Below are 24,075 nucleotides of genomic sequence, written 5' to 3' on the forward strand. Positions count from 1 at the left end.
AACGCAGAAGAAAAGGAAAAAAAAATTCTCATTAATTAGACTGGAAGACGGAAGAAGACCCCATAGACCTGACGGATCCAGCACCGCTATTCACAGGCCGTTACCACGTATTATATTCACTATTATATAACATATCCAGCAATTATATACTCTACATCAAACCTCTTTATCTAGGCTCATCCTGAGCTTGCTGGTTCATGAACACAAAACCAACACTGAATCCCCACAACAGTCTGTGGTGTAGGTTTATACATGGCATCATCCTCTCCTAATTAGAAGATAAAGATCAAGATCTGTTCTATATTTGGCCGGCCCCTTAAATAAATGATGAGCCCAAGCTAGGTACCCTGAAAATTACACACCCCAGATTCCCAAACCTATTGAAAAAAGGTTATACCCCTGTCTAGTTACGGGCCACAAATTTATGCCCCAGACCTTCCCAACGAGATACCCCACACCAGAGCTATACACAAACTCGAAATATTTTGGGATTGGTCAAGAGTCTGTATGTAGGGAGGTCAAACTTCCCCTTTAAAGACCACAAACCTGGGGTTCCCGTGCTGTTGTTCCCGTGAATTAATATATGTGGCACCCAAGAGATTTACTAATAATGTGAAATCACCCCATTTTTTAGGGGTCTCCCCAGGGTTGGCTCCAGGTTTCAGTAGGCCCCTGGGCAACAGAGCCTCAGTGGGCCCCTTTACAGTGACCTCAGTCTCCTGTCTACTAAAATATTCCCTAGTTTATCATCCCAAACAGCCGCCTTATGGATATTTTATATAAAGTCCCCCTCACCCTCATGGATTCCTTATGTACAGCCTTAGGGTACATTCACACAGCGGTATGCCCGCCGTGCGGGCATACCGCCGTGTGCTGGAGAGGAGGAGGAGGCAGCCCCTCCTCCCTCCATAGAGAATAGCGGCGCACGGCCGCACACACGCCAAAAGATAGAGCATGCTCTATCTTTTTGCGGTGTGCGGGCCGGATCGGTGCCACACATGTGTGGCACCGCATCTGCGCCGCGCCGCTATTGCCGTCTATGGGGACGTACATGCGGCCGCAAATTTGCGGCCGCATGTACGTCCCCGCAGACGGCCATGTGAATGTGCCCTTAAGTGGACCCCCAGCAGCTCTGGGCCCTGGTACTTTCTCAGGTAAGCCCAGTGTTGGCGCCGGCCCTGGGTCTCCCACAGTTTCAAGAAAATTGGTAACTTCTTCATATATACCAAGTTTTAATTGGTTAAAATCAGGGTAATTAGTGTTATAATCAGGCAGCAGCAGGTTGTAGAGAAATATACTGTGATCCCCAACATATCCCCCTGTACATTATGCTATTCCCACGATATTCCCAGTTTAATCTGTATGCTAATGAGGTGGTGATGCCTAAGGACTGTTGTAGAAACTCATCAACATGGTTAATGAATATGTCTTTAAGGCTTTTAAATGAGGAAATAAAGAAAAAAAAGATTTTAAGAAGATCTCCACTGGTGCTGGGCTTCTGCTTCTTTCATTACTGATGAGGCAGTTGGTGTGCTCAGCACCAAAAGTCTTGCTATTCCCCCCTACATCATGTCCCTTTTCTGCAATGTAGCCCCATACTTCTCACCAGACAAATCTCCTGCCTTTCTGGTGTGAGAGTAGTGGTCCAAGTGCTCCTAGTGCGGAGGATGTATCCTGAGTGCACCTACTGCCTCATTAGCATATGGATTCAAATGGGAGTTTCTTGGAAATTGCAGAAATAATAAAAGTACTTTTTATGACAGGTTTACTATCAACTATTTGACACTTTGTGGTGGCGCAGTTTAAGATTCTACAGGATGCACCATCTAACTTTTAGACAGTTGTAGTTTATTGCCCCAATTGTACCTACCCCAAGCTTATAAAATTAAAGAGGATATTCTAGCCAGGCCAGCTGCACACCCACTGGACCAAGGGCATAACTAGGAGGGGCAGGGCCCCATAGCAGCTTCTGAATGGGGCCCCCTATCCCACTTAAAAAATATACATATTTGTAAACTTACACATGCGAGTTACAATCACAGATTTATACACTCATATAGAGCATATACACACATACAGGGGCAGATTTACTTACCCGGCCTGTTCGCGATCCAGCGGAGCGTTCTCTGCGCTGGATTCTGACGGGATTCATCAAGGTAGTTCCTCCGCCGTCCACCAGGTGGCGCTGCTGCGCTGAAAAGCATCTGAACGCACTGGAGTTCACCGGGCCGGACCAAGTGAAGGTAAGCGCGTCCCAAGTGACACATTTCTTTTTTTAAACGCGGCGGTTTTTCACGAATCCGTCGGGTTTTTGCTCGGCCGCGCCCCCCGATTTCCGTTGCGTGCATGCCGATGCACCACAATCGGATCGTGTGCACCAAAATCCCGAGGCAATACAGGGGAAATAGGCACAAATCGGAAATATTCGGGTAACACGTCGGGAAAACGCGAATCGGGCCCTTAGTAAATGACCCCCACAGTGTCATATACAAAGGTACAGCATATATACACACATAGGAGGTCATTTACTAAGGGCCCGAATCGCTCTTTTTCGTCGGGTTTCCCGAAAATTACCAGCTTGTGCCAAATTGCTCCGCGTTTTTAGCGCCCGCGATCATATTGTGGCGCATCGCCTCCGGCATGCATGCGCCGGAAATCGGGGGACGTGGCCGTCGGAAAACCTGACAGATTCGGAAAAACCGCAGTATTTTAAAAAAATGTGTCGCTTGACACGCACCCAGGATAGGATGGTGAACTCCGGCGGACTTCAGCGCAGCAGTGACACCTACCTTCACCGGAAGACCCGAATCCCCGACGGAGAACCCGCCGCTGGATCGCATCAGGACCGGGTAAGTAAATGTGCCCCGTACAGTATATACACAGACATACATCATATACACATACAGCATATACCCCTCATATATACGATATATAAACATCACATATATGTTATATACATATCATACTGTACAATGTGCAGCATAATATGTATATAACAATGCCCATCCTCCACTCTTTAGTGTGTCAGGTCGGATGACATGGGGCCCCCTGACACTGCAGGCCCCTTAGCAGCTTCTGTGGCCGCGGACACTGTAGTTATGCCCCTGCACTGGACCCTACTAACAATGTACTTACTATGGCAGGAGGCAGGGATCCATACATGAATGCAAATAGTTTGTAATTAAATCTATGTCATTCTACAGTAGCTGGAAAATTGTCATTCAATGTCTCGGGAGTAGAGAGAAGTGACACAATGTGAGGAGATGAGACATTATCATGGCAAGTGCATTGTACAGAGAGCACCGGGGTCACATTATAAATGGATAGGTTTCTTCTATTTGTACTGCAGGGCAGCTGGCAGCATACCCAGACGTCACATTATATGATGGAGGGAAATACCAAGGAATGCAAAGGGGCATTTTAGTGTTAATCCATTATTTTAATGAGAAATCACTGAACTAATGTTTTGGCTTAGAGAACCGACTAGTAGATAAAAAGTAAGCAAAATGAAAGCTAGTTTATAGACATTAGATAAAATAGAAATAGATTCTGTAGATAGATAGATAGATAGATAGATAGATGATGGATATTCACTGATAGACAGGTAGGTAAAGGCGGCTTTCCTAGATGGAGAGGCTAGTAAGTGGCACCGAAGGGATAGCCAGTGGTGAGTGTACAAGCTGAGGTCAGAGCAGGCAGAGATGTGGTCAGTGTACAAGCTGAGTTGAGGGCAGGCAGAGATGTGGTCAGTGTACAAGCTGAGGTCGGGGCAGGCAGAGATGTGGTCAGTGTACAAGCTGAGGTCAGGACATACGGAGATGTGGTCAGTGTACAAGCTGAGGTCAGGGCAGGCAGAGATGTGGTCAGTGTACAAGCTGAGGTCAGGACATACGGAGATGTGGTTAGTGTACAAGCTGAGGTCAGGGCAGGCAGAGATGTGGTCAGTGTACAAGCTGAGGTCAGGGCAGGCAGAGATGTGGTCAGTGTACAAGCTGAGTTCAGGGCAGGCAGAGATGTGGTCAGTGTACAAGCTGAGGTCAGGGCAGGCAGAGATGTGGTCAGTGTACAAGCTGAGGTCAGGGCAGGTAGAGATGTGGTCAGTGTACAAGCTGAGTTCAGGGCAGGCAGAGATGTGGTCAGTGTACAAGCTGAGGTCAGGGCAGGCAGAGATGTGGTCAGTGTACAAGCTGAGGTCAGGGCAGGCAGAGATGTGGTCAGTGTACAAGCTGAGGTCAGGGCAGGCAGAGATGTGGTCAGTGTACAAGCTGAGGTCAGGGCAGGCAGAGATGTGGTCAGTGTACAAGCTGAGGTCAGGACATACGGAGATGTGGTCAGTGTACAAGCTGAGGTCAGGGCAGGCAGAGATGTGGTCAGTGTACAAGCTGAGGTCAGGGCAGGCAGAGATGTGGTCAGTGTACAAGCTGATGTCAGGACATACGGAGATGTGGTCAGTGTACAATCTGAGGTCAGGACATACGGAGATGTGGTCAGTGTACAAGCTGAGGTCAGGGCAGGCAGAGATGTGGTCAGTGTACAAGCTGAGGTCAGGGCAAGCAGAGATGTGGTCAGTGTACAAGCTGAGGTCAGGGCAGGCAGAGTTGTGGTCAGTGTACAAGCTGAGGTCAGGACAGGCAGAGATGTGGTCAGTGTACAAGCTGAGGTCAGGACATGCAGAGATGTGGTCAGTGTACAAGCTGAGGTCGGGGCAGGTAGAGATGTGGTCATTGTACAAGCTGAGGTCAGGGCAGGTAGAGATGTGATCAGTGTACAAGCTGAGGTTAGAACAGGCAGAGATGTAGTCAGTGTACAAGCTGAGGTCGGGACAGGTAGAGATGTGGTCATTGTACAAGCTGAGGTCAGGGCAGGTAGAGATGTGGTCAGTGTACAAGCTGAGGTCGGGGCAGGTAGAGATGTGGTCAGTGTACAAGCTGAGGTTAGAACAGGCAGAGATGTGGTCAGTGTACAAGCTGAGGTCGGGGCAGGTAGAGATGTGGTCAGTGTACAAGCTGAGGTCGGGGCAGGTAGAGATGAGGTCAGTGTACAAGCTGAGGTCGGGGCAGGTAGAGATGTGGTCAGTGTACAAGCTGAGGTCGGGGCAGGTAGAGATGTGGTCAGTGTACAAGCTGAGGTCAGGGCAGGCAGAGATGTGGTCAGTGTACAAGCTGAGGTCAGGGCAGGTAGAGATGTGGTCAGTATACAAGCTGAGGTCAGGGCAGGCAGAGATGTGGTAAGTGTACAAGCTGAGGTCAGGACATACGGAGATGTGGTTAGTGTACAAGCTGAGGTCAGGGCAGGCAGAGATGTGGTCAGTGTACAAGCTGAGGTCAGGGCAGGCAGAGATGTGGTCAGTGTACAAGCTGAGTTCAGGGCAGGCAGAGATGTGGTCAGTGTACAAGCTGAGGTCAGGGCAGGTAGAGATGTGGTCAGTGTACAAGCTGAGGTCAGGGCAGGTAGAGATGTGGTCAGTGTACAAGCTGAGTTCCGGGCAGGCAGAGATGTGGTCAGTGTACAAGCTGAGGTCAGGGCAGGCAGAGATGTGGTCAGTGTACAAGCTGAGGTCAGGGCAGGCAGATATGTGGTCAGTGTACAAGCTGAGGTCAGGGCAGTCAGAGATGTGGTCAGTGTACAAGCTGAGGTCAGGACATACGGAGATGTGGTTAGTGTACAAGCTGAGGTCAGGGCAGGCAGAGATGTGGTCAGTGTACAAGCTGAGGTCAGGGCAGGCAGAGATGTGGTCAGTGTACAAGCTGAGGTCAGGACATACGGAGATGTGGTCAGTGTACAAGCTGAGGTCAGGACATACGGAGATGTGGTCAGTGTACAAGCTGAGGTCAGGGCAGGCAGAGATGTGGTCAGTGTACAAGCTGAGGTCAGGGCAGGCAGAGATGTGGTCAGTGTACAAGCTGAGGTCAGGACATACGGAGATGTGGTCAGTGTACAAGCTGAGGTCAGGGCAGGCAGAGATGTGGTCAGTATACAAGCTGAGGTCAGGGCAGGTAGAAATGTGGTCAGTGTACAAGCTGAGGTTAGAACAGGCAGAGTTGTGGTCAGTGTACAAGCTGAGGTCAGACAAGCAGAGATGTGGTCAGTGTACAATCTGAGGTCAGGACATAAGGAGATGTGGTCAGTGTACAATCTGAGGTCAGGACATAAGGAAATGTGGTCAGTGTACAAGCTGAGGTCAGGATATACAGAGATATGGTCAGTGTACAAGCTGAGGTCAGAACAGGCAGAGATGTGGTCAGTGTACAAGCTGAGGTCAGGGCAGGTAGCAATGTGGTCAGTGTACAAGCTGAGGTCAGGGCAGGCAGAAATGTGGTCAGTATACAAGCTGAAGTCAGGGCAGGTAGAGATGTGGTCAGTGTACAATCTGAGGTCAGGGCAGGCAGAGATGTGGTCAGTATACAAGCTGAGGTCGGGGCAGGTAGAGATGTGGTCATTGTACAAGCTGAGGTCAGAGCAGGTAGAGATGTGGTTAGTGTACAAGCTGAGGTCAGGGCAGGTATAAATGTGGTCATTGTACAAGCTGAGGTCAGGGCAGGCAGAGTTGTGGTCAGTGTACAAGCTGAGGTCAGGACAGGCAGAGATGTGGTCAGTGTACAAGCTGAGGTCAGGGCAGGTAGAGATGTGGTCATTGTACAAGCTGAGGTCAGGGCAGGTAGAGATGTGGTCAGTGTACAAGCTGAGGTTAGAACAGGCAGAGATGTGGTCAGTGTACAAGCTGAGGTCAAGGCAGGTAGAGATGTGGTCAGTGTACAAGCTGAGGTCGGGACAGGTAGAGATGTGGTCATTGTACAAGCTGAGGTCAGGGCAGGTAGAGATGTGGTCAGTGTACAAGCTGAGGTCGGGGCAGGTAGAGATGTGGTCAGTGTACAAGCTGAGGTTAGAACAGGCAGAGATGTGGTCAGTGTACAAGCTGAGGTCGGGGCAGGTAGAGATGTGGTCAGTGTACAAGCTGAGGTCGGGGCAGGTAGAGATGTGGTCAGTGTACAAGCTGAGGTCGGGGCAGGTAGAGATGTGGTCAGTGTACAAGCTGAGGTCGGGGCAGGTAGAGATGTGGTCAGTGTACAAGCTGAGGTCGGGGCAGGTAGAGATGTGGTCAGTGTACAAGCTGAGGTCAGAGCAGGTAGAGATGTGGTCAGTGTACAAGCTGAGGTCAGGGCAGGCAGAGATGTGGTCAGTGTACAAGCTGAGGTCAGCGCAGGTAGAGATGTGGTCAGTGTACAAGCTGAGGTCGGGGCAGGTAGAGATGTGGTCATTGTACAAGTTGCTCTGTAAAGTCTTATTTTCTTTGTATATGTAACACACGGTAAAATCTGGTGACTGGTGGGGAGAGATGAGATGCTCTGCAGTTGATATAAGATAAGTAAATAAAACCTAGATAATACAAAGATAGATTTTAGCCATCAAAAAATATAATATTATTATTCAATCAAATATATATACAGGCAGTCCCCGGGTTACGTACAGGATAGGTTCTGCTGGTTTGTTCTTAAGTTGAGTTTGTATGTAAGTCGGAACTGTATACTTTATAATTTTAACCAAAGTCAAATTTTTTTTGGTCTCTGTGACAATTGGATTTTAAAAATGTTGGGTTGTCATAAGAACCAGGATTAACACTAAAGCTTCATTACAGACGCCTTTGATAATTGTTATAGCTGATTATTGTAGCCTAAGGATAAAGTACAATAAATTACCAACACCCAGAGGCCCGTCTGTAACTTGGGGCCGTATGTAAGTCAGGTGTTCTTAAGTAGGGGACCGGCTGTATATATATAACAGTTTCTTTATTTCTGCATATAACATAACTATAATCATATGGCATAGACGCTGAGATCCTAGATATCTGGTATCAGAGCAGTTGCGGGATGAGATATGCAGCAGTTTAGCAGCCGTACATATGATGTCACTCCTAAAAAGCCAAGTAAATGACGTCATACATACGACCACTAAGCCACAACCATTAGTGTCTTGTCAGCCGCTCCCATGGAGGAGAAAGAAAGGTTAGTGAAGACACAGTATCATATACAGACACATTTCCTATAGTATAGAGGTTGTATAGGTAGGAAGATAGTTATTATTATTTATCCATAGGGCCTCATTACTTCCCTGGTGCTGTACAATCAGTAAGAGGGTCACATACATTACATTAAGACAAGAACAAATACAAGTACAAAATACAAAAACTATAGAGATCAGGAGAAAAGTAGGAGGAGGACCCTGCCCTGAGGGCTCACAATCTATATGGGAGGGGGATAGAGACACCAGGTGCGGGAGCAGAGCAGTTATTGTGTGTTGTAGATTCTGGACAGGTGGGACTTCAGGTAACGTTTGAAGGTTTGGAAAGTGGGGGACAGTCTGACACATTTTGGTAGAGAGTTCCGGAGTATGGGGGAAGCACGGGAGAAGTCCTGGAGATTGTTATGAGAAGAAAGGATGGTAATAGAGTGAAGCTGAAGGTCCTGTGAGGAGCGGAGATTATGTGTGGGACGGTATTGGCTGATTAGGTCGGAGATATATGGAGGGGACATGTTGTGGACGGCTTTGTAGGTCATGGTTAGGGTTAGTATTTTAACTGAATTTGCTGTGCAATGGGTTTAGAGACTGGCAGAGAGGAGGCAGAGGAGAAGAGAGGAGACGGATGGATGAGCCGGGCAGCAGAGAGGAGGCAGAGGAGAAGAGAGGAGACAGATGGATGAGCCGGCAGCAGAGAGAAGGCAGAGGAGAAGCCAGGAGACAGATGGATGAGCCGGGCAGCAGAGAGGAGAGGCAGAGGAGAAGCCAGGAGACAGAGGGATGAGCCGGCAGCAGAGAGGAGAGGCAGAGGAGAAGCGAGGAGACAGATGGATGAGCCGGCAGCAGAGAGGAGAGGCAGAGGAGAAGCGAGGAGACAGATGGATGAGCCGGGCAGCAGAGAGGAGGCAGAGGAGAAGCGAGGAGACAGATGGATGAGCCGGGCAGCAGAGAGGAGAGGCAGAGGAGAAGCCAGGAGACAGATGGATGAGCCGGCAGCAGAGAGGAGAGGCAGAGGAGAAGCCAGGAGACAGATGGATGAGCCGGCAGCAGAGAGGAGAGGCAGAGGAGAAGCGAGGCGACAGATGGATGAGCCGGGCAGCAGAGAGGAGAGGCAGAGGAGAAGCCAGGAGACAGATGGATGAGCCGGCAGCAGAGAGGAGAGGCAGAGGAGAAGCCAGGAGACAGATGGATGAGCCGGGCAGCAGAGAGGAGAGGCAGAGGAGAAGCCAGGAGACAGAGGGATGAGCCGGCAGCAGAGAGGAGAGGCAGAGGAGAAGCAAGGAGACAGATGGATGAGCCGGCAGCAGAGAGGAGAGGCAGAGGAGAAGCGAGGAGACAGATGGATGAGCCGGGCAGCAGAGAGGAGGCAGAGGAGAAGCGAGGAGACAGATGGATGAGCCGGGCAGCAGAGAGGAGAGGCAGAGGAGAAGCCAGGAGACAGATGGATGAGCCGGCAGCAGAGAGGAGAGGCAGAGGAGAAGCCAGGAGACAGATGGATGAGCTGGCAGCAGAGAGGAGAGGCAGAGGAGAAGCGAGGCGACAGATGGATGAGCCGGGCAGCAGAGAGGAGAGGCAGAGGAGAAGCCAGGAGACAGATGGATGAGCCGGCAGCAGAGAGGAGAGGCAGAGGAGAAGCGAGGCGACAGATGGATGAGCCGGGCAGCAGAGAGGAGAGGCAGAGGAGAAGCCAGGAGACAGATGGATGAGCCGGCAGCAGAGAGGAGAGGCAGAGGAGAAGCCAGGAGACAGATGGATGAGCCGGGCAGCAGAGAGGAGAGGCAGAGGAGAAGCCAGGAGACAGAGGGATGAGCCGGCAGCAGAGAGGAGAGGCAGAGGAGAAGCGAGGAGACAGATGGATGAGCCGGCAGCAGAGAGGAGAGGCAGAGGAGAAGCGAGGAGACAGATGGATGAGCCGGGCAGCAGAGAGGAGGCAGAGGAGAAGCGAGGAGACAGATGGATGAGCCGGGCAGCAGAGAGGAGAGGCAGAGGAGAAGCCAGGAGACAGATGGATGAGCCGGCAGCAGAGAGGAGAGGCAGAGGAGAAGCCAGGAGACAGATGGATGAGCCGGCAGCAGAGAGGAGAGGCAGAGGAGAAGCGAGGCGACAGATGGATGAGCCGGGCAGCAGAGAGGAGAGGCAGAGGAGAAGCCAGGAGACAGATGGATGAGCCGGCAGCAGAGAGGAGAGGCAGAGGAGAAGCCAGGAGACGGATGGATGAGCCGGCAGCAGAGAGGAGGCAAAGGAGAAGCCAGGAGACAGATGTATGAGCCGACAGCAGAGAGGAGAGGCAGAGGAGAAGAGAGGAGACAGATGGATGAGCCGGGCAGCAGAGAGGAGGCAGAGGAGAAGCCAGGAGACAGATGTATGAGCCGGGCAGCAGAGAGGAGACAGAGGAGAAGCCAGGAGACAGATGGATGAGCCAGGCAGCAGAAAGGAGGCAGAGGAAAAGCCAGGAGACAGATGTATGAGCCGGGCAGCAGAGAGGAGGCAGAGGAAAAGCCAGGAGACGGATGGATGAGCCGGCAGCAGAGAGGAGGCAGAGGAGAAGAGAGGAGACAGATGGATGAGCCGGGCAGCAGAGTTGAGGATGGATTGGAGAGATGTTACAGAGTGATCTGGGAGACCACAGAGAAGAATGTTGCAGTAGTCTAAGCGGGAGATGATGAGGACATGGACTAGTAGTTCTGTAGACTCTGGATTGAGGAAGGGTTGTATGCACGAGATGATCTTGGAGGTGGCAGGTTGTAATGAGGACCTTGACATGAAGCTTAGAGGAGTCAAAGATTATATAAAGGCAGTAAACGTTTGGGAGTGGGGAGTCAAGAAAGTTTAGGTCTGATGTGGATGAAAGATTATGGGGCTCATTTACTAAGGGCTCTGCGTCCGCACCTTTGCCGGGTTTCCCGAATTTTTCCATTTAACGCTGAATTCCGCCGGGATTTTGGTGCACGCGATCAGATTTTGGCTTTCACGCAACAGAAAACGGGAGGGGGGGGGATGTGGCCTTCGGAGAAAACGCAGAATTTAACGAAATGTGTCACAAGATCAAGCACTCACATGCACCAGGAAGAAGCAGGTGAACTCCGGCGGACCTCGGCGCAGCAGCCACACCTACTGGATATCGGGTGCACGACCTTAGTGAATCCCAGCAGACCCGAATCCTGGTCGGACAACGCCCGGGGGGATCGCGACAGTAAGTAAATGAGCCCCTATGAGTCCCGTTTTATCCAGTTTCAGAAAACGGGAAGTGAAGAAGGTGGACACGGCTCATAGACATTCTGGAATTTTGGCTAGAAGAGAGATGATTTCTAGGCCAAAGGTATAGATCTGTATGTCATCAGCATAGGAGAGGTATTGAAAGAAATAACATAGACGGGTACATCCTATGAGGTTACAGCAAAATCTGAAAACACACAAGTTCTGTAACTATATAATGTACAATATGTTATCAATATCAGAACTGACTTAATCCTGAGCAGCGTCTTTCACATACAGAGGTTCGTCTTCCTTACTATAGGTAGATTTTTATATATATATATAAGATCTATTTTAATCATATGGAAATTCCAGCCTCAGATAGAAAGCAACACACAATAGATAGGGAAATCATTACAAAAACTAGGCCAATATGCAAAAAAGAGTAAAAGATATTTACCTATTTACTGTTTGCATAGGTAAGTAGCTGCCAGATTTTTCTTATTAAATGCCTTTGAATAATTGATCATCAGAAGGTGTGACCACCTCCATAAAAGCAGGCGTTTGGGCAGTTTGCTGGTCTGCTGCATTCTGATGTGCACATAACGCAATGCCAAAGACCAAAGACACCAGCAATGCTCTGATAGGAGCAATTGAGAGTTAGAAGACCACAAGGTTTTAGAAAATATACCCATATATACTCGAGTATAAGCCTAGTTTTTCAGCACAAAAAAATGTGCTGAAACCCCAAACTCGGCTTATACTGGAGTAAAAAAAAATATAGGTTTTTGTGGTAAAATTAGGGGCCTCGGCTAATACTTGGGTCAGCTTATAGTCGAGTATATGCATACTTAATTTAGCTTTTTCTGTTTTGGGACTCCAAAACAGAGTCCAATATGGATTCCAATATCTCCATCTGAAAATGTTTCTTATTACCATATAATTGAGGCTTTGTCGGGTCTACACTGGTACCGTGTATGTGCAGCGGGAAACGGCGGAGCCTTATCGGTCTGAAAGATCAATGTGAGAGACATTTTACAGCTTGACTGCACATCATCCAGGGAGCTGAGTTAGAGGCAGGACGGCGCCTGACAAAACCGGACAAATCTACAAATCCCAACAGCAATGTCAGATCTCATGTCGGGATTGCTTAAGTTTGTGGCACAACCGACAGAGAAGAAAATAACATTTTGCCAAAAATACAAGGAAATTATAGAATTAAATTCCCCAAATATAATATTATCTAATATCAAAATCCATCAAAATCTGTAACTTATTGGAAGGGGAAGATCGTATCATCGCTGTAGTTCCTCTCCAGGCCCCTCGAACAGGTGTGGCCCAAAAGAAAGAGCCCAAAAAGCCCAAATAATAATCTGACCCTGTCCACAATTTCTCACTCTCCCTGCAGTCCCAGGAACCCACAGAGTGGGCTCTGAGTGCCACCTCTAGCACCCATGCCATAGGCTCACCACCACTGGTATAGAGGAAGCTGGTACAACCCATGTGATATAGCTAGATAAGACGTACAGTGGAATGGAAGGTTGGGGCAAAAGGATCTTCGAGCACCTTGGACCATACAAGTAGGGATGAGCAGACCCATTAAGGTTTGGGTTCAGCCGAGTTCAGTTCAGGTATCGAACCTTAACCTCAATGCTTAATCCAGTGGTGCATGCACCCTGCCATTTTACTGTGGATCGTCACTTTGCAAGGGGCATTTAAAAGAAAATCTACCACCAGGATGAAGGATTGTAAACCAAGCACACTGACATACTGGTGTGCTCCCCTTCTGGCAGGATCCGATCTTCTTAGAGCTGCTTATGGCTTCGTTTTTAGGAAAAAAAAAGATGTAAATGAGCCTGAGAGGCTCCAGGTTCAATTAGCAGTTATGGAGCCCAGAGCCCAGAGCCCCTCCGGCTCATTTGCATAAATTTTAAAGCCTTTTTTTGTAAAAACAAGGTCATAAGAAGCTAAAAGAAAAGCAGATCCTAACAGAGGGGGTACACACCAGTATGTCAATGTCCTTGGTTTACAATCGTCCATCCTGGCGGTAGATTTCCTTTGAAGAGTTAAGAACTGCTATTACGGGTCTTAACGGTGGGGGGGTTGAGCAGAACCCGAACTTGTGGCCTTAGTTCTGGTTTGAGAACCAGAACCCACAATGTTTGGCCTGGTTCTGCTCAGGGCCGGATTACAGGCAGGGCTCCCAGGGCGTGTGCCCCAGGGCCCCCACCATCTTGCTTCCACTGGGGGCTCCCACCAGCTGAGCATGTCTGACACTGACTGCGAGCTGTCACTCTCTGGAAATGGGAGCTATGCCCATACTATATTTTTTTCTTAATTTGCATTTAGAATCAGGTTGACTTTTAAGTAACCTTGGGACATAACAGGGAAGCCGGGAGAGGACTGCGGCCGCCGATGTGTTCACATAAATAAGACTATCTGATGAATTAATCTGTATTACTGATAAGACGGATCTCGCAGGGGAGGAAAGTTCCGGCCACGTTCCTTTTATTGTTCTAATCCTTAAGTAATTGCTGACTTTCCAAACAACTAATAATCCCCTTCAGATTCTACTCAACTTCCATTTATTAATTATTAATATTCCTTCTAAGGTAAAATGTGTTGAGAGGTGATAAGTAAAACTTTTGTAAGATCCCTTTAAGTGTTTCATGTTTATATTTCCATGTTGCAACTCGGCTTATCCAAAATCGGTGCTCAAAAATGATAAACTGTTGTTGCCTGTGGCCACCACTAGATGGAACACAGCATCAGAATTCGGTCAGCTCTTAAGCTCCCTCTAGTGGTGGCTATGGAAAGCCAGAATGTTAAACCTAGATTATTGTATTCAGGAAATTAGATTCTAACTTCTAGTAACATACATTAAAGGGAATCTATTAGTAGTTTTGATCACACAGACTGCAGACAGTCATGTCTAGAAGAGATGTGTAATCATAATTCTGTGTATATTTTTAGTATCAACAGGACTATAAAATATGGATTTACATTCCAGGATTGTAGCATCTCCAAATACACTGGAGGCGTGTCCTCACACTGCTGCGCACTGTGCTCTCTGCAGCCAGTGTTAAGTATTGTCCCTGGAGAGATGTGTACTCAGACCTTTGACCTGCTATTAATTATTAGCAGCAGAAGGACTCAGAAATGTTGATTTATATTCCAGGATTGTAGCTTTTCAAAGTGCGCTGAGTGTATGTCCTCACACTGCTGTGTTCTGTGCTCTCTACATTCAGTTGCTTCACAGCCCCCCACCCCCCTTTTATGATTAAAAGCTGTAACAGACTTATGATTGAATATTTGAGCAGCCAATTAGAAAAGAGGGAAGGGTCTGTGGAGCAGTACAATGTAGAGACATAAGAGCACAGCAGTGTGAGGATACACCACCTTCCCTTGGAGAAGATACATTCTTAGTATATAAATCCAGTAACAGAGCATTAATCATAAGGGAAAATATTTGCTATAAGACGTTTCAAGAAATTGCTTCATAAACGGAAACAAAGTCTAGAGACCACTGAGAATTGTTATTCTAGATCATTGAAATGAAGAAAAGTGAATGCAGACTAATGAGCAGGGATTCTTAACTTATTGTCATTCTCATGATGCTCCAGCACACATTTTCTTTATATTGAATATACTACAGGCCTTACTGAGTAATATAATATGTACAAACCTTCAACTTTTACGCCATTTTAGACATTGCCTACATAGTAATGTTTCACATATATTTTTGTAAGAGTTAAAGTTAATGCTGTGAGTCTATGCTGTGAGAGGGGAAAGGGAAGGGCAGAGAGAAGAAAGCTGGATGATTGCTATGATACATATGATGTATATTGAGGAGTATCTCGTTATGTTAGAAAGGGAAGAGAAAATCAGTGGGAGGATCTGAAAGTAGCTGGTGCTGTTAGAGGATGCTGTGAGAGGGGAAAAAGGGAGGAAGTGTACTTGTCAGAGCTCATACAGTGTATTTGACATAACAGTTCATGCTGTGAGGGGACGCTGCGAGAAGGGAAAAAAAGAATAGCAGTGCAGAGAAAGATAATTGGTCCAGAGCACATATGCCACACATTAGGGAACAGTTCAAGCTGTGAGAGGATGCTGTGCTAGGGGAAAGTGAAGAACAGTGGGAAGAAAACTTATTGGGCATATGTTGTACATTGGGGAGCAGCTAATGCTGTAAGAGGGGAGTGAGAAGAGCAGTAGACAGAAAGTTTATTGGTCATAGCTTATCTGAAGGTTATCTCATGCTGTGAGAGGATGCTGTGAGAGGGGAAAGGGAAGAGCAGTAGGAGGTCCAGGTATGACCATGCTGCCTCTATGCATCTCATGTCTATCGGCAGCTTTAGTCTTTGAGACTTCTGGCCTCACTAAATCAGCATCAGCGAGATCGTTCATACAGCATTGTAGACCTTGTGATACTTACTATGAAAAGGACAATGAGTAAGAAGCAGCAGTGATCCGTCTTCTCCTCCATCCTTTCTTTAAGAAATGAAAATTTCATTTTTTCTGGAAAAAATAAAACACAAAAACTATATGAAATATAAAAATAACTTAATTAAGTTTTTTTTTTGTGCACACCTATTGGTCCCTTTACCCAGCTGGATCCTCTACATATACTCGAGTATAAGCTCGCCCAAATATAAGACAAAGGACCTAATTTTACCACAAAAAACTTGGTAAACTGGACTAAAGTATGAGCCTAAGGAGAGAACTGCATTGGTCACAGTAATGAAATGCCCATCAGCCTTTCCTCACTAATGAAATGTCCAGCAGTCTCCCGTCAGTAATGAAATGTCCAGTAGTCTCCCCTCACTAATAAAATGTCCAGTAGCCTCCCCTCACTAATGAAATGCCCAGCAGCCTCCCCCACTAATGAAATGCCCAGCAGCCTCCCCTCACTAGTGAAATGCCCAGCAGCCTCCCCCACTAATGAAATGCCCAGCAGCCTCCCCTCACTAATGAAATGTCCAGCAGTCTCCCCTCACCAATGAAATGTCCAGCAGTCTCCCCTCACCAATGAAATGTCCAGCAGTCTCCCCTCACCAATGAAATGCTCAGTAGCCTCCTACAAATAGTAAAATGCACAGCAGCCTCCCCAACTAATAAAATTCCCAGCAGCCTCCCCTCACTAATGTAATTCCCAGCAGCCTCCCCTCACTAATGTAATTCCCAGCAGCCTCCCCTCACTAATAAAATTCCCAGCAGCCTCCCCCACTAATGAAATGCCCAGCAGCCTCCCCTCACTAATGAAATGTCCAGCAGTCTCCCCTCACCCAGGAAATGACCAGTAGCCTCCTACAAATAGTGAAATGCACAGCAGCCTCCCCAACTAATAAAATTCCCAGCAGACTCCCCTCACTAATGAAATTCCCAGCAGCCTCCCCTCACTAAAGAAATTCCCAACAGCCTCCCGCACTAATGAAATGCCAAGCAGCCTCCCCAGTAATGAAACTCTCAGCAGACTCCCCTCACTAACGAAATGTCAAGCAGTCACCCCCAACTTGTGAAATGTCCAGCAGCCTCCCCTCACTAATATAATGCCCAGCAGCCTTTCCTCACTAATGAAATGCTCAGTAGCCTCCTACAAATAGTGAAATGCACAAAAGCCTCCGCAACTAATAAAATTCCCAGCAGCCTCCCCCACGAATGAAATGTCCAGTAGCCTCCCCTTACTAATGAAATGCCAGCAGCCTCCCCTTACTAATGAAATCCCCAGCAGCCTCCCCTTACTAATGAAATCCCCAGCAGCCTCCCCTCAGTAATGAAATGCTCAGAAGCAGCCACTCGAGTATACACCGCAAGTTACAATGGTAGCTGTGCCACACACACCACCATATAGTGCTACATGTATTACACATAATATCATTGAAGAGGTTTTCGGGGACTTAGATACTGATAGCCAATCCTCAGTCCAGGTCATAAATATCAGACGTTCCAGTGACGTTCCAACACATTAACCTTCTCTTACCCACCAGCTGGTACTGACAACAGTCTATACAGTGGTGGGAAACAGAATGATGGCGCCATACACTGTGTAGTGGCCAGACTGGGTAACTGCAGTGCCTATTCAAGTGTAGGGTTGTCTTGATTGTTAGCTACTATTAAGAGGTTAAACATTTCCAATATGGAATCCAGCATTGGATTTACTTGGGGACAAGGGATGGGGTCACATGTCTTTTCACGTGTCACGTGTCACATGTCAAACATGAAGTTTGCAGGTCAGCTCGAAACTCCCGTAACATATAAAACCCTTTTATATAAGGGGACATTGATAAATCTGGTATCCACTAATGTGACATGGGTCTACCAGAACTACCCAAACTACTACTAATTTCCCACTACGGAGGTCTACCAGTAGATGGCGATCTACCAGGCGGCGACCACTGATCTAATTCATTCTCCTCTATGACCTCTGTATAGAGAACACAGATTGGTAGAATCTCCTTATAAATGAAAGGCAAATATCCTTGGGAGCAGAACAATTTGGAAGCCATTACGCCCCAAATCCTATTCTCCTAGAGAATAATAAATCAGAACAAAACCGAAAAGATGAAACATTTGGGTAAAGATGGAAAACATGGACGGGAGAAGATCTTAGGATGCAAATTGGAATTTATTCTAATGAGTTATCAGATTTAACCTCGAGCCGCCTTAATACCAGTGTGAGTAACCCTCCGGGGGGATCAATCTGCCGCCCTCCCATACATTAAAATATGTACAGTCACAGCACAACCCCAGCCGGAATATCACATCCGAATTCTGCAGATTCCCTCTACGTGCCCCTCGTGTATGAAACTTTAGAACAAAAGCTTCATTTTAGCATAACTGAGTCATGTGCGGATTTCCTGATGAAAGATAATCAGAGATATCATTGTACAAGCGGTCCCCTACTTAAGGACACCCGAATTACAGACGACCCCTAGTTACAGACGGACCCCTCTGCCCCCTGTGACCTCTGGTGAAGTCTCTGGATGTTACTATAGTCCCAGACTGCAATGATCAGCTGTACGGTGTCTGTAATGAAGCTTTATTGATAATCCTTGGTCCCATTACAGCCCAAAATTTAGGAACTCCAAAATTCTTTTTTTTTTTGGAGCTACAATCATAAAATATACAGTTCCGACTTACATACAAATTCAACTAAAGAACAAACCTATGGAACCTATCCCGTACGTAACCCAGGGACTGCCTGTATAAACTTTTTGATGGCACAATTTATTCATTTTTGGCAAATCACAAATAAAATCTGAATTTGACACAAACATAAAGAAATTTAGAAAACGATTTTTACCCTCATCTCCCTCCCCCCCAAAAAAACAATTGTCCCTTTGGGAAAAGGCCATGGGGAAGTTTGATACAAAATTGCAGGAAGGTGCACACAAGTGTTCACTTAAAAGGGAATCTAACCACCCACAGGTCCTTTTATGGGAAATCTCGCCCATATACCTATGAAAAATCTCCAAAGTCATGTGACAATGAGCAGAGATGAGTCATATTTTTTATCTGGGATGTCAGGTTTAGAGGCTGCATGGGGAGTGTTACTTCAGATTATATACATTTCTACAATACCGAGAAGCATGGTGCTGGTGTCATATTAAAGATAAGGATCTCATCTTTCATATCCCCATCATTCTTGTGTTTCTGTGGGTTACAGAACTGGACATACAGGCAGTTATAGGAATAGTTGGGAATTTTAAACTATGTCTTCTCAATCTAAAAGTTGAGATTATTATTTTTAATATGACACCAGCACCATGTTTCTAGGTGCAACAGAACAGAAGATAGAAGTGTCCGAAGTGACTCTCGCCCTGCAGCCTCTAAACTTTTGCAGGTAAAATTTGACTCTTCTCTGCTCATTATCACATGACGCCAAAGAAGGTAAACAGGTGAGCTTTCACATAAATGAGGGAATTCTAGAAATGATGTTTCATCCCCTGGGGTAATAGTTTAATGGGGTAACATCTGGTGACAGTGTCCCTTTAAACATTCTCTATAGGTAAATTCAGATCTTTCAGAATGATAGAGACTCAGAGGGAACAGAATTTTCACTGTAAATAGTAATTACACAAGTTCCAGTTATAAGGAAGGAGCTCACAGCCTCCCTGACTGTATACTTATTGTATGAAGAAAATCGATAGAGGAGATTACAGTGCGCCTAGACCTGGCAAAGACTGGTTCTGGATGGTCATGTGATGCTAATGCTAAGGTAGGTGAGCACTTAGTGCAGTGATGGCGAACCTATGACACGCGTAGTCATTTTTGCTGACACGCGGCCGCCCAGCGCCCGCTGTCCCCCCCCCCTCCCTGTGTAATGTGCTACCCCTATGTTAATGTCCCGCCGCCCCCGTCCCTGTGTTTCTGTCCCTGTGCAATGTGCTCCCCCTGTGTTAATGTCCCTGTGTAATGTGCTGCCCCTGTGTTAATGTCCCTGTGTAATGTGCTGCCCCTGTGTTAATGTCCCTGTGTAATGTGCTACCCCTATGTTAATGTCCCGCCGCCCCCGTCCCTGTGTTTCTGTCCCTGTGCAATGTGCTCCCCCTGTGTTAATGTCCCTGTGTAATGTGCTGCCCCTGTGTTAATGTCCCGCCCCGTCCCTGTGTTTCTGCCCCCTGCTTACCTGTCCGGCGCCGCGTTGGTCCGCCCACCTTCTGCAACTCCTCGGCTCCTCCAGGCTGCAATGCGCGCTGCTCGTCACGTGACTGAGGCGACCTGACGTCAGATCACGCCAGTCACGTGACCCGAGGCGCGCGGTGCAACCTGGAGGAGCCGAGCCGCCTGCAGTAAAGCTACAGGGAAGAAGACATCACTGGGTAAGTATGTAAGTTTATTATTATATTATATTTAAAGGGAGGGCGCTAGGGGTATTTTAGTAGTAAAGGGAGGGTGCTAGGGGTAATTTAGTAGTAAAGGGAGAGTGCTAGGGGTATTTTAGTAGTAAAGGGAGGCCGCTAGGGGTATTTTAACAGTAAAGGGAGACCGCTAGGGGTTTTTTAGTAGTAAAGGGAGGGCGCTAGGGGTATTTTAGTAGTAAAGGGAGGGCGCTAGGGGTATTTTAGTAGTAAAGGGAGGCCACTAGGGGTATTTTAGTAGTAAAGGGAGGCCGCTAGGGGTATTTTAACAGTAAAGGGAGACCGCTAGGGGTTTTTTAGTAGTAAAGGGAGGGCGCTAGGGGTATTTTAGTAGTAAAGGGAGGGCGCTAGGGGTATTTTAGTAGTAAAGGGAGGCCACTAGGGGTATTTTAGTAGTAAAGGGAGGGCGCTAGGGGTATTTTAGTAGTAAAGGGAGGCCACTAGGGGTATTTTAGTAGTAAAGGGAGGCCGCTAGGGGTATTTTAATAGTAAAGGGAGGCCGCTAGGGGTATTTTAGTAGTAAAGGGAGGCCGCTAGGGGTATTTTAACAGTAAAGGGAGACCGCTAGGGGTTTTTTAGTAGTAAAGGGAGGGCGCTAGGGGTATTTTAGTAGTAAAGGGAGGGCGCTAGGGGTATTTTAGTAGTAAAGGGAGGCCACTAGGGGTATTTTAGTAGTAAAGGGAGGCCGCTAGGGGTATTTTAGTAGTAAAGGGAGGCCGCTAGGGGTATTTTAGTAGTAAAGGGAGGCCGCTAGGGGTATTTTAGTAGTAAAGGGAGGGCGCTAGGGGTATTTTAGTAGTAAAGGGAGGGCGCTAGGGGTATTTTAGTAGTAAAGGGAGGCCGCTAGGGGTATTTTAGTAGTAAAGGGAGGCCGCTAGGGGTATTTTAGTAGTAAAGGGAGGCCGCTAGGGGTATTTTAGTAGTAAAGGGAGGCCGCTAGGGGTATTTTAGTAGTAAAGGGAGGGCTCTACGGGTATTTTAGTAGTAAAGGGAGGGCTCTACGGGTATTTTAGTAGTAAAGGGAGGGCGCTAGGGGTATTTTAGTAGTAAAGGGAGGCCGCTAGGGGTATTTTAGTAGTAAAGGGAGGCCGCTAGGGGTATTTTAGTAGTAAAGGGAGGGCGCTAGGGGTATTTTAGTAGTAAAGGGAGGGCTCTACGGGTATTTTAGTAGTAAAGGGAGGGCTCTACGGGTATTTTAGTAGTAAAGGGAGGGCGCTAGGGGTATTTTAGTAGTAAAGGGAGGCCGCTAGGGGTATTTTAGTAGTAAAGGGAGGCCGCTAGGGATATTTTAGTAGTAAAGGGAGGGCGCTAGGGGTATTTTAGTAGTAAAGGGAGGCCGCTAGGGGTATTTTAGTAGTAAAGGGAGGGCGCTAGGGGTATTTTAGTAGTAAAGGGAGGCCGCTAGGGGTATTTTAGTAGTAAAGGGAGGCCTCTAGGGGTATTTTAGTAGTAAAGGGAGGCAGCTAGGGGTATTTTAGTAGTAAAGGGAGGCCGCTAGGGGTATTTTAGTAGTAAAGGGAGGCCGCTAGGGGTATTTTAGTAGTAAAGGGAGGCCGCTGCTGGACATGTTATTAATAAGGGGAGGCCGCTGCTGGACATGTTATTAATAAGGGGAGGCCGCTGCTGGACATGTTATTACAAAATTAGGTTTTTCCTAAAGGTGACACAGCACCCGAGTTATGCTCGTTTTTTTGGCGAATTTTGACACACCTAGCTCAAAAGGTTGCCCATCACTGACTTAGTGGGTAGTTTATCACCCTGCTGCTTCAATCTCTCTTCTACAGATGAGTTGGGGACATAAGATGACCTCCTTAGTACTCTGAAAATGTGCATGGCTCTCTAAATCGGCCATGTGATGCTGTGCTGCAGCATCATGGGGTTGAGAGCCAATTACAAAAATTCAAAAAAAAGAGTTTTTTTTAAGCCAATGAGAGTGCAATGAGTATAAAGGAAGTGCAGAGTGTGATAGGTGGGTAAAGAGATGGAAAGTTGTGATTATCGCCCCTTTAATTATTCAAAAGCAATGTTGGGGGGGGGGGGGGAATTCTGTCTTCCTCCCTCAATATACCTCCCCCAGATGAGATGGAGACTGTAGACCTTCCATGTAGACTGGAAATATGTAAATATGTCTGATGTGCTGCAGCATCATGGGATTGAGAGCTAATTAGAGAGAAAAAAAAGAATGATAGAGTACAAATAAAAAAGGAGACTTTTTTAAGCCTATGGGAGAACAATAAGTATAAAGGAAGAGCAGAGTGTGATAGGTGGGTACAGGAATGGAAAGTTGTGATTAGAGAACAGTTGCTCTCACATTAAACCACCCCTTTAATTATTCAGAACCAATTGTATGGGGGCGGGGGGGGGGGGGGGGGAGTAATGATCCTGCTGCCTTCCTCCCTCAATATCCCTAAGTTGGTGACTGTAGATGACCTTCCATGTAGACTGAAAATATGTAAATATGTATGTGATGTGCTGCAGCATCATGGGATTGAGAGCAAATTAGAGACAAAAAAAAAATCATAGTGTCAAAAGAAAAAGAGGAGTCTGTTTTGAACAAATGAGAGCAGTGATGTATAAAGGAGTGTGATAAGTGGGTCCAGGAAGGGAGAGTTGTGATTGGACCGGAGGGGGAAGCGGCCATATTGTTCTAATCTCATACCGCCCCTTTAATTATTCATAGTCTTAAGTTTGCTCTGGTGTTACAATCGGTTGCAGAAGTTTTGCGCCGGCTCAGCACTCAGCGAGATGCTAAATCGCTCCCTTCATTTCCATTAATTTAGTAAACAGCTTGGAAACAAACGGCGCCATTAAGCGAAACGTTTTATCACGGTTTTAGTGCAATGACAAATGTGTAAACACCTCGGCCGGGACTGACATATCCACAGCAAGGGGGGAGGGGGGAAGTGCAGACAATTTAATTAAAACCGGTCAGTTACAGGAGAGGGGAAACTTGAAGAACTGCCCAAATTTGAGTCATTAGTCACCAGCGACTAAAACTGTGTAAACAACACGAGGCGAGGAGCGCGAGGATTAATAACACAACAACATCATACAACCAACTAATACTGAAGTATCCAAACTGCTGCTCTATAGCTGCTGCAGGGATAATACTGACAGTGATGTCACAGGACAGGGATAATACACACAGTGATGTCACAGGACAGGGATAATACACACAGTGATGTCACAGTACAGGGATAATACACACAGTGATGTCACAGTACAGGGATAATACAAACAGTGATGTCACAGTACAGGGATAATACACACAGTGATGTCACAGTACAGGGATAATACACACAGTGATGTCACAGTACAGGGATAATACACACAGTGATGTCATAGTACAGAGATAATACACACAGTGATGTCACAGTACAGGGATAATACACAAAGTGATGTCACAGTACAGGGATAATACACACAGTGATGTCACAGTACAGGGAGAATACACACAGTGATGTCACAGTACAGGGATAATACACACAGTGATGTCACAGTACAGGGATAATACACACAGTGATGTCACAGTACAGGGATAACACACACAGTGATGTCACAGTACAGAGATAATACACACAGTGATGTCACAGTAAAGGGATAATACACACAGTGATGTCACAGTACAGGGATAATACACACAGTGATGTCACAGTACAGAGATAATACACACAGTGATGTCACAGTACAGAGATAATACACACAGTGATGTCACAGTATAGGGATAATTCATACAGTGATGTCACAGTACAGGGAAAATACACACAGTGATGTCACAGTACAGGGATAATACACAGTGATGTCACAGTACAGAGATAATACACACAGTGATGTCACAGTACAGAGATAACACACACAGTGATGTCACAGTACAGAGATAACACACACAGTGATGTCACAGTACAGGGATAACACACACAGTGATGTCACAGTACAGGGATAATACACACAGTGATGTCACAGTACAGGATAATACACACAGTGATGTCACAGTACAGGATAA

The 24,075-nt window shown here is 46.9% G+C and overlaps 1 protein-coding gene across 1 annotated transcript in view; it reads right to left on the reverse strand.

Annotated features, from left to right (window-relative positions):
* Positions 1 to 24,075, reverse strand: part of CALCR (calcitonin receptor) — a 188,758-nt gene that overhangs the window by 77,520 nt on the left and 87,163 nt on the right. Inside the window, exon 2 of the mRNA XM_072154324.1 lies at positions 15,647 to 15,729. Within this exon, the coding sequence (XP_072010425.1) occupies positions 15,647 to 15,724 (78 nt within the window). The 5' untranslated portion in view covers positions 15,725 to 15,729. The remainder of the gene's footprint in view (positions 1 to 15,646; positions 15,730 to 24,075) is intronic.

Source organism: Engystomops pustulosus, chromosome 5 (genome assembly GCF_040894005.1).
Source record: "Engystomops pustulosus chromosome 5, aEngPut4.maternal, whole genome shotgun sequence".
In the NCBI taxonomy this organism is placed as follows: Eukaryota; Metazoa; Chordata; class Amphibia; order Anura; family Leptodactylidae; genus Engystomops; species Engystomops pustulosus.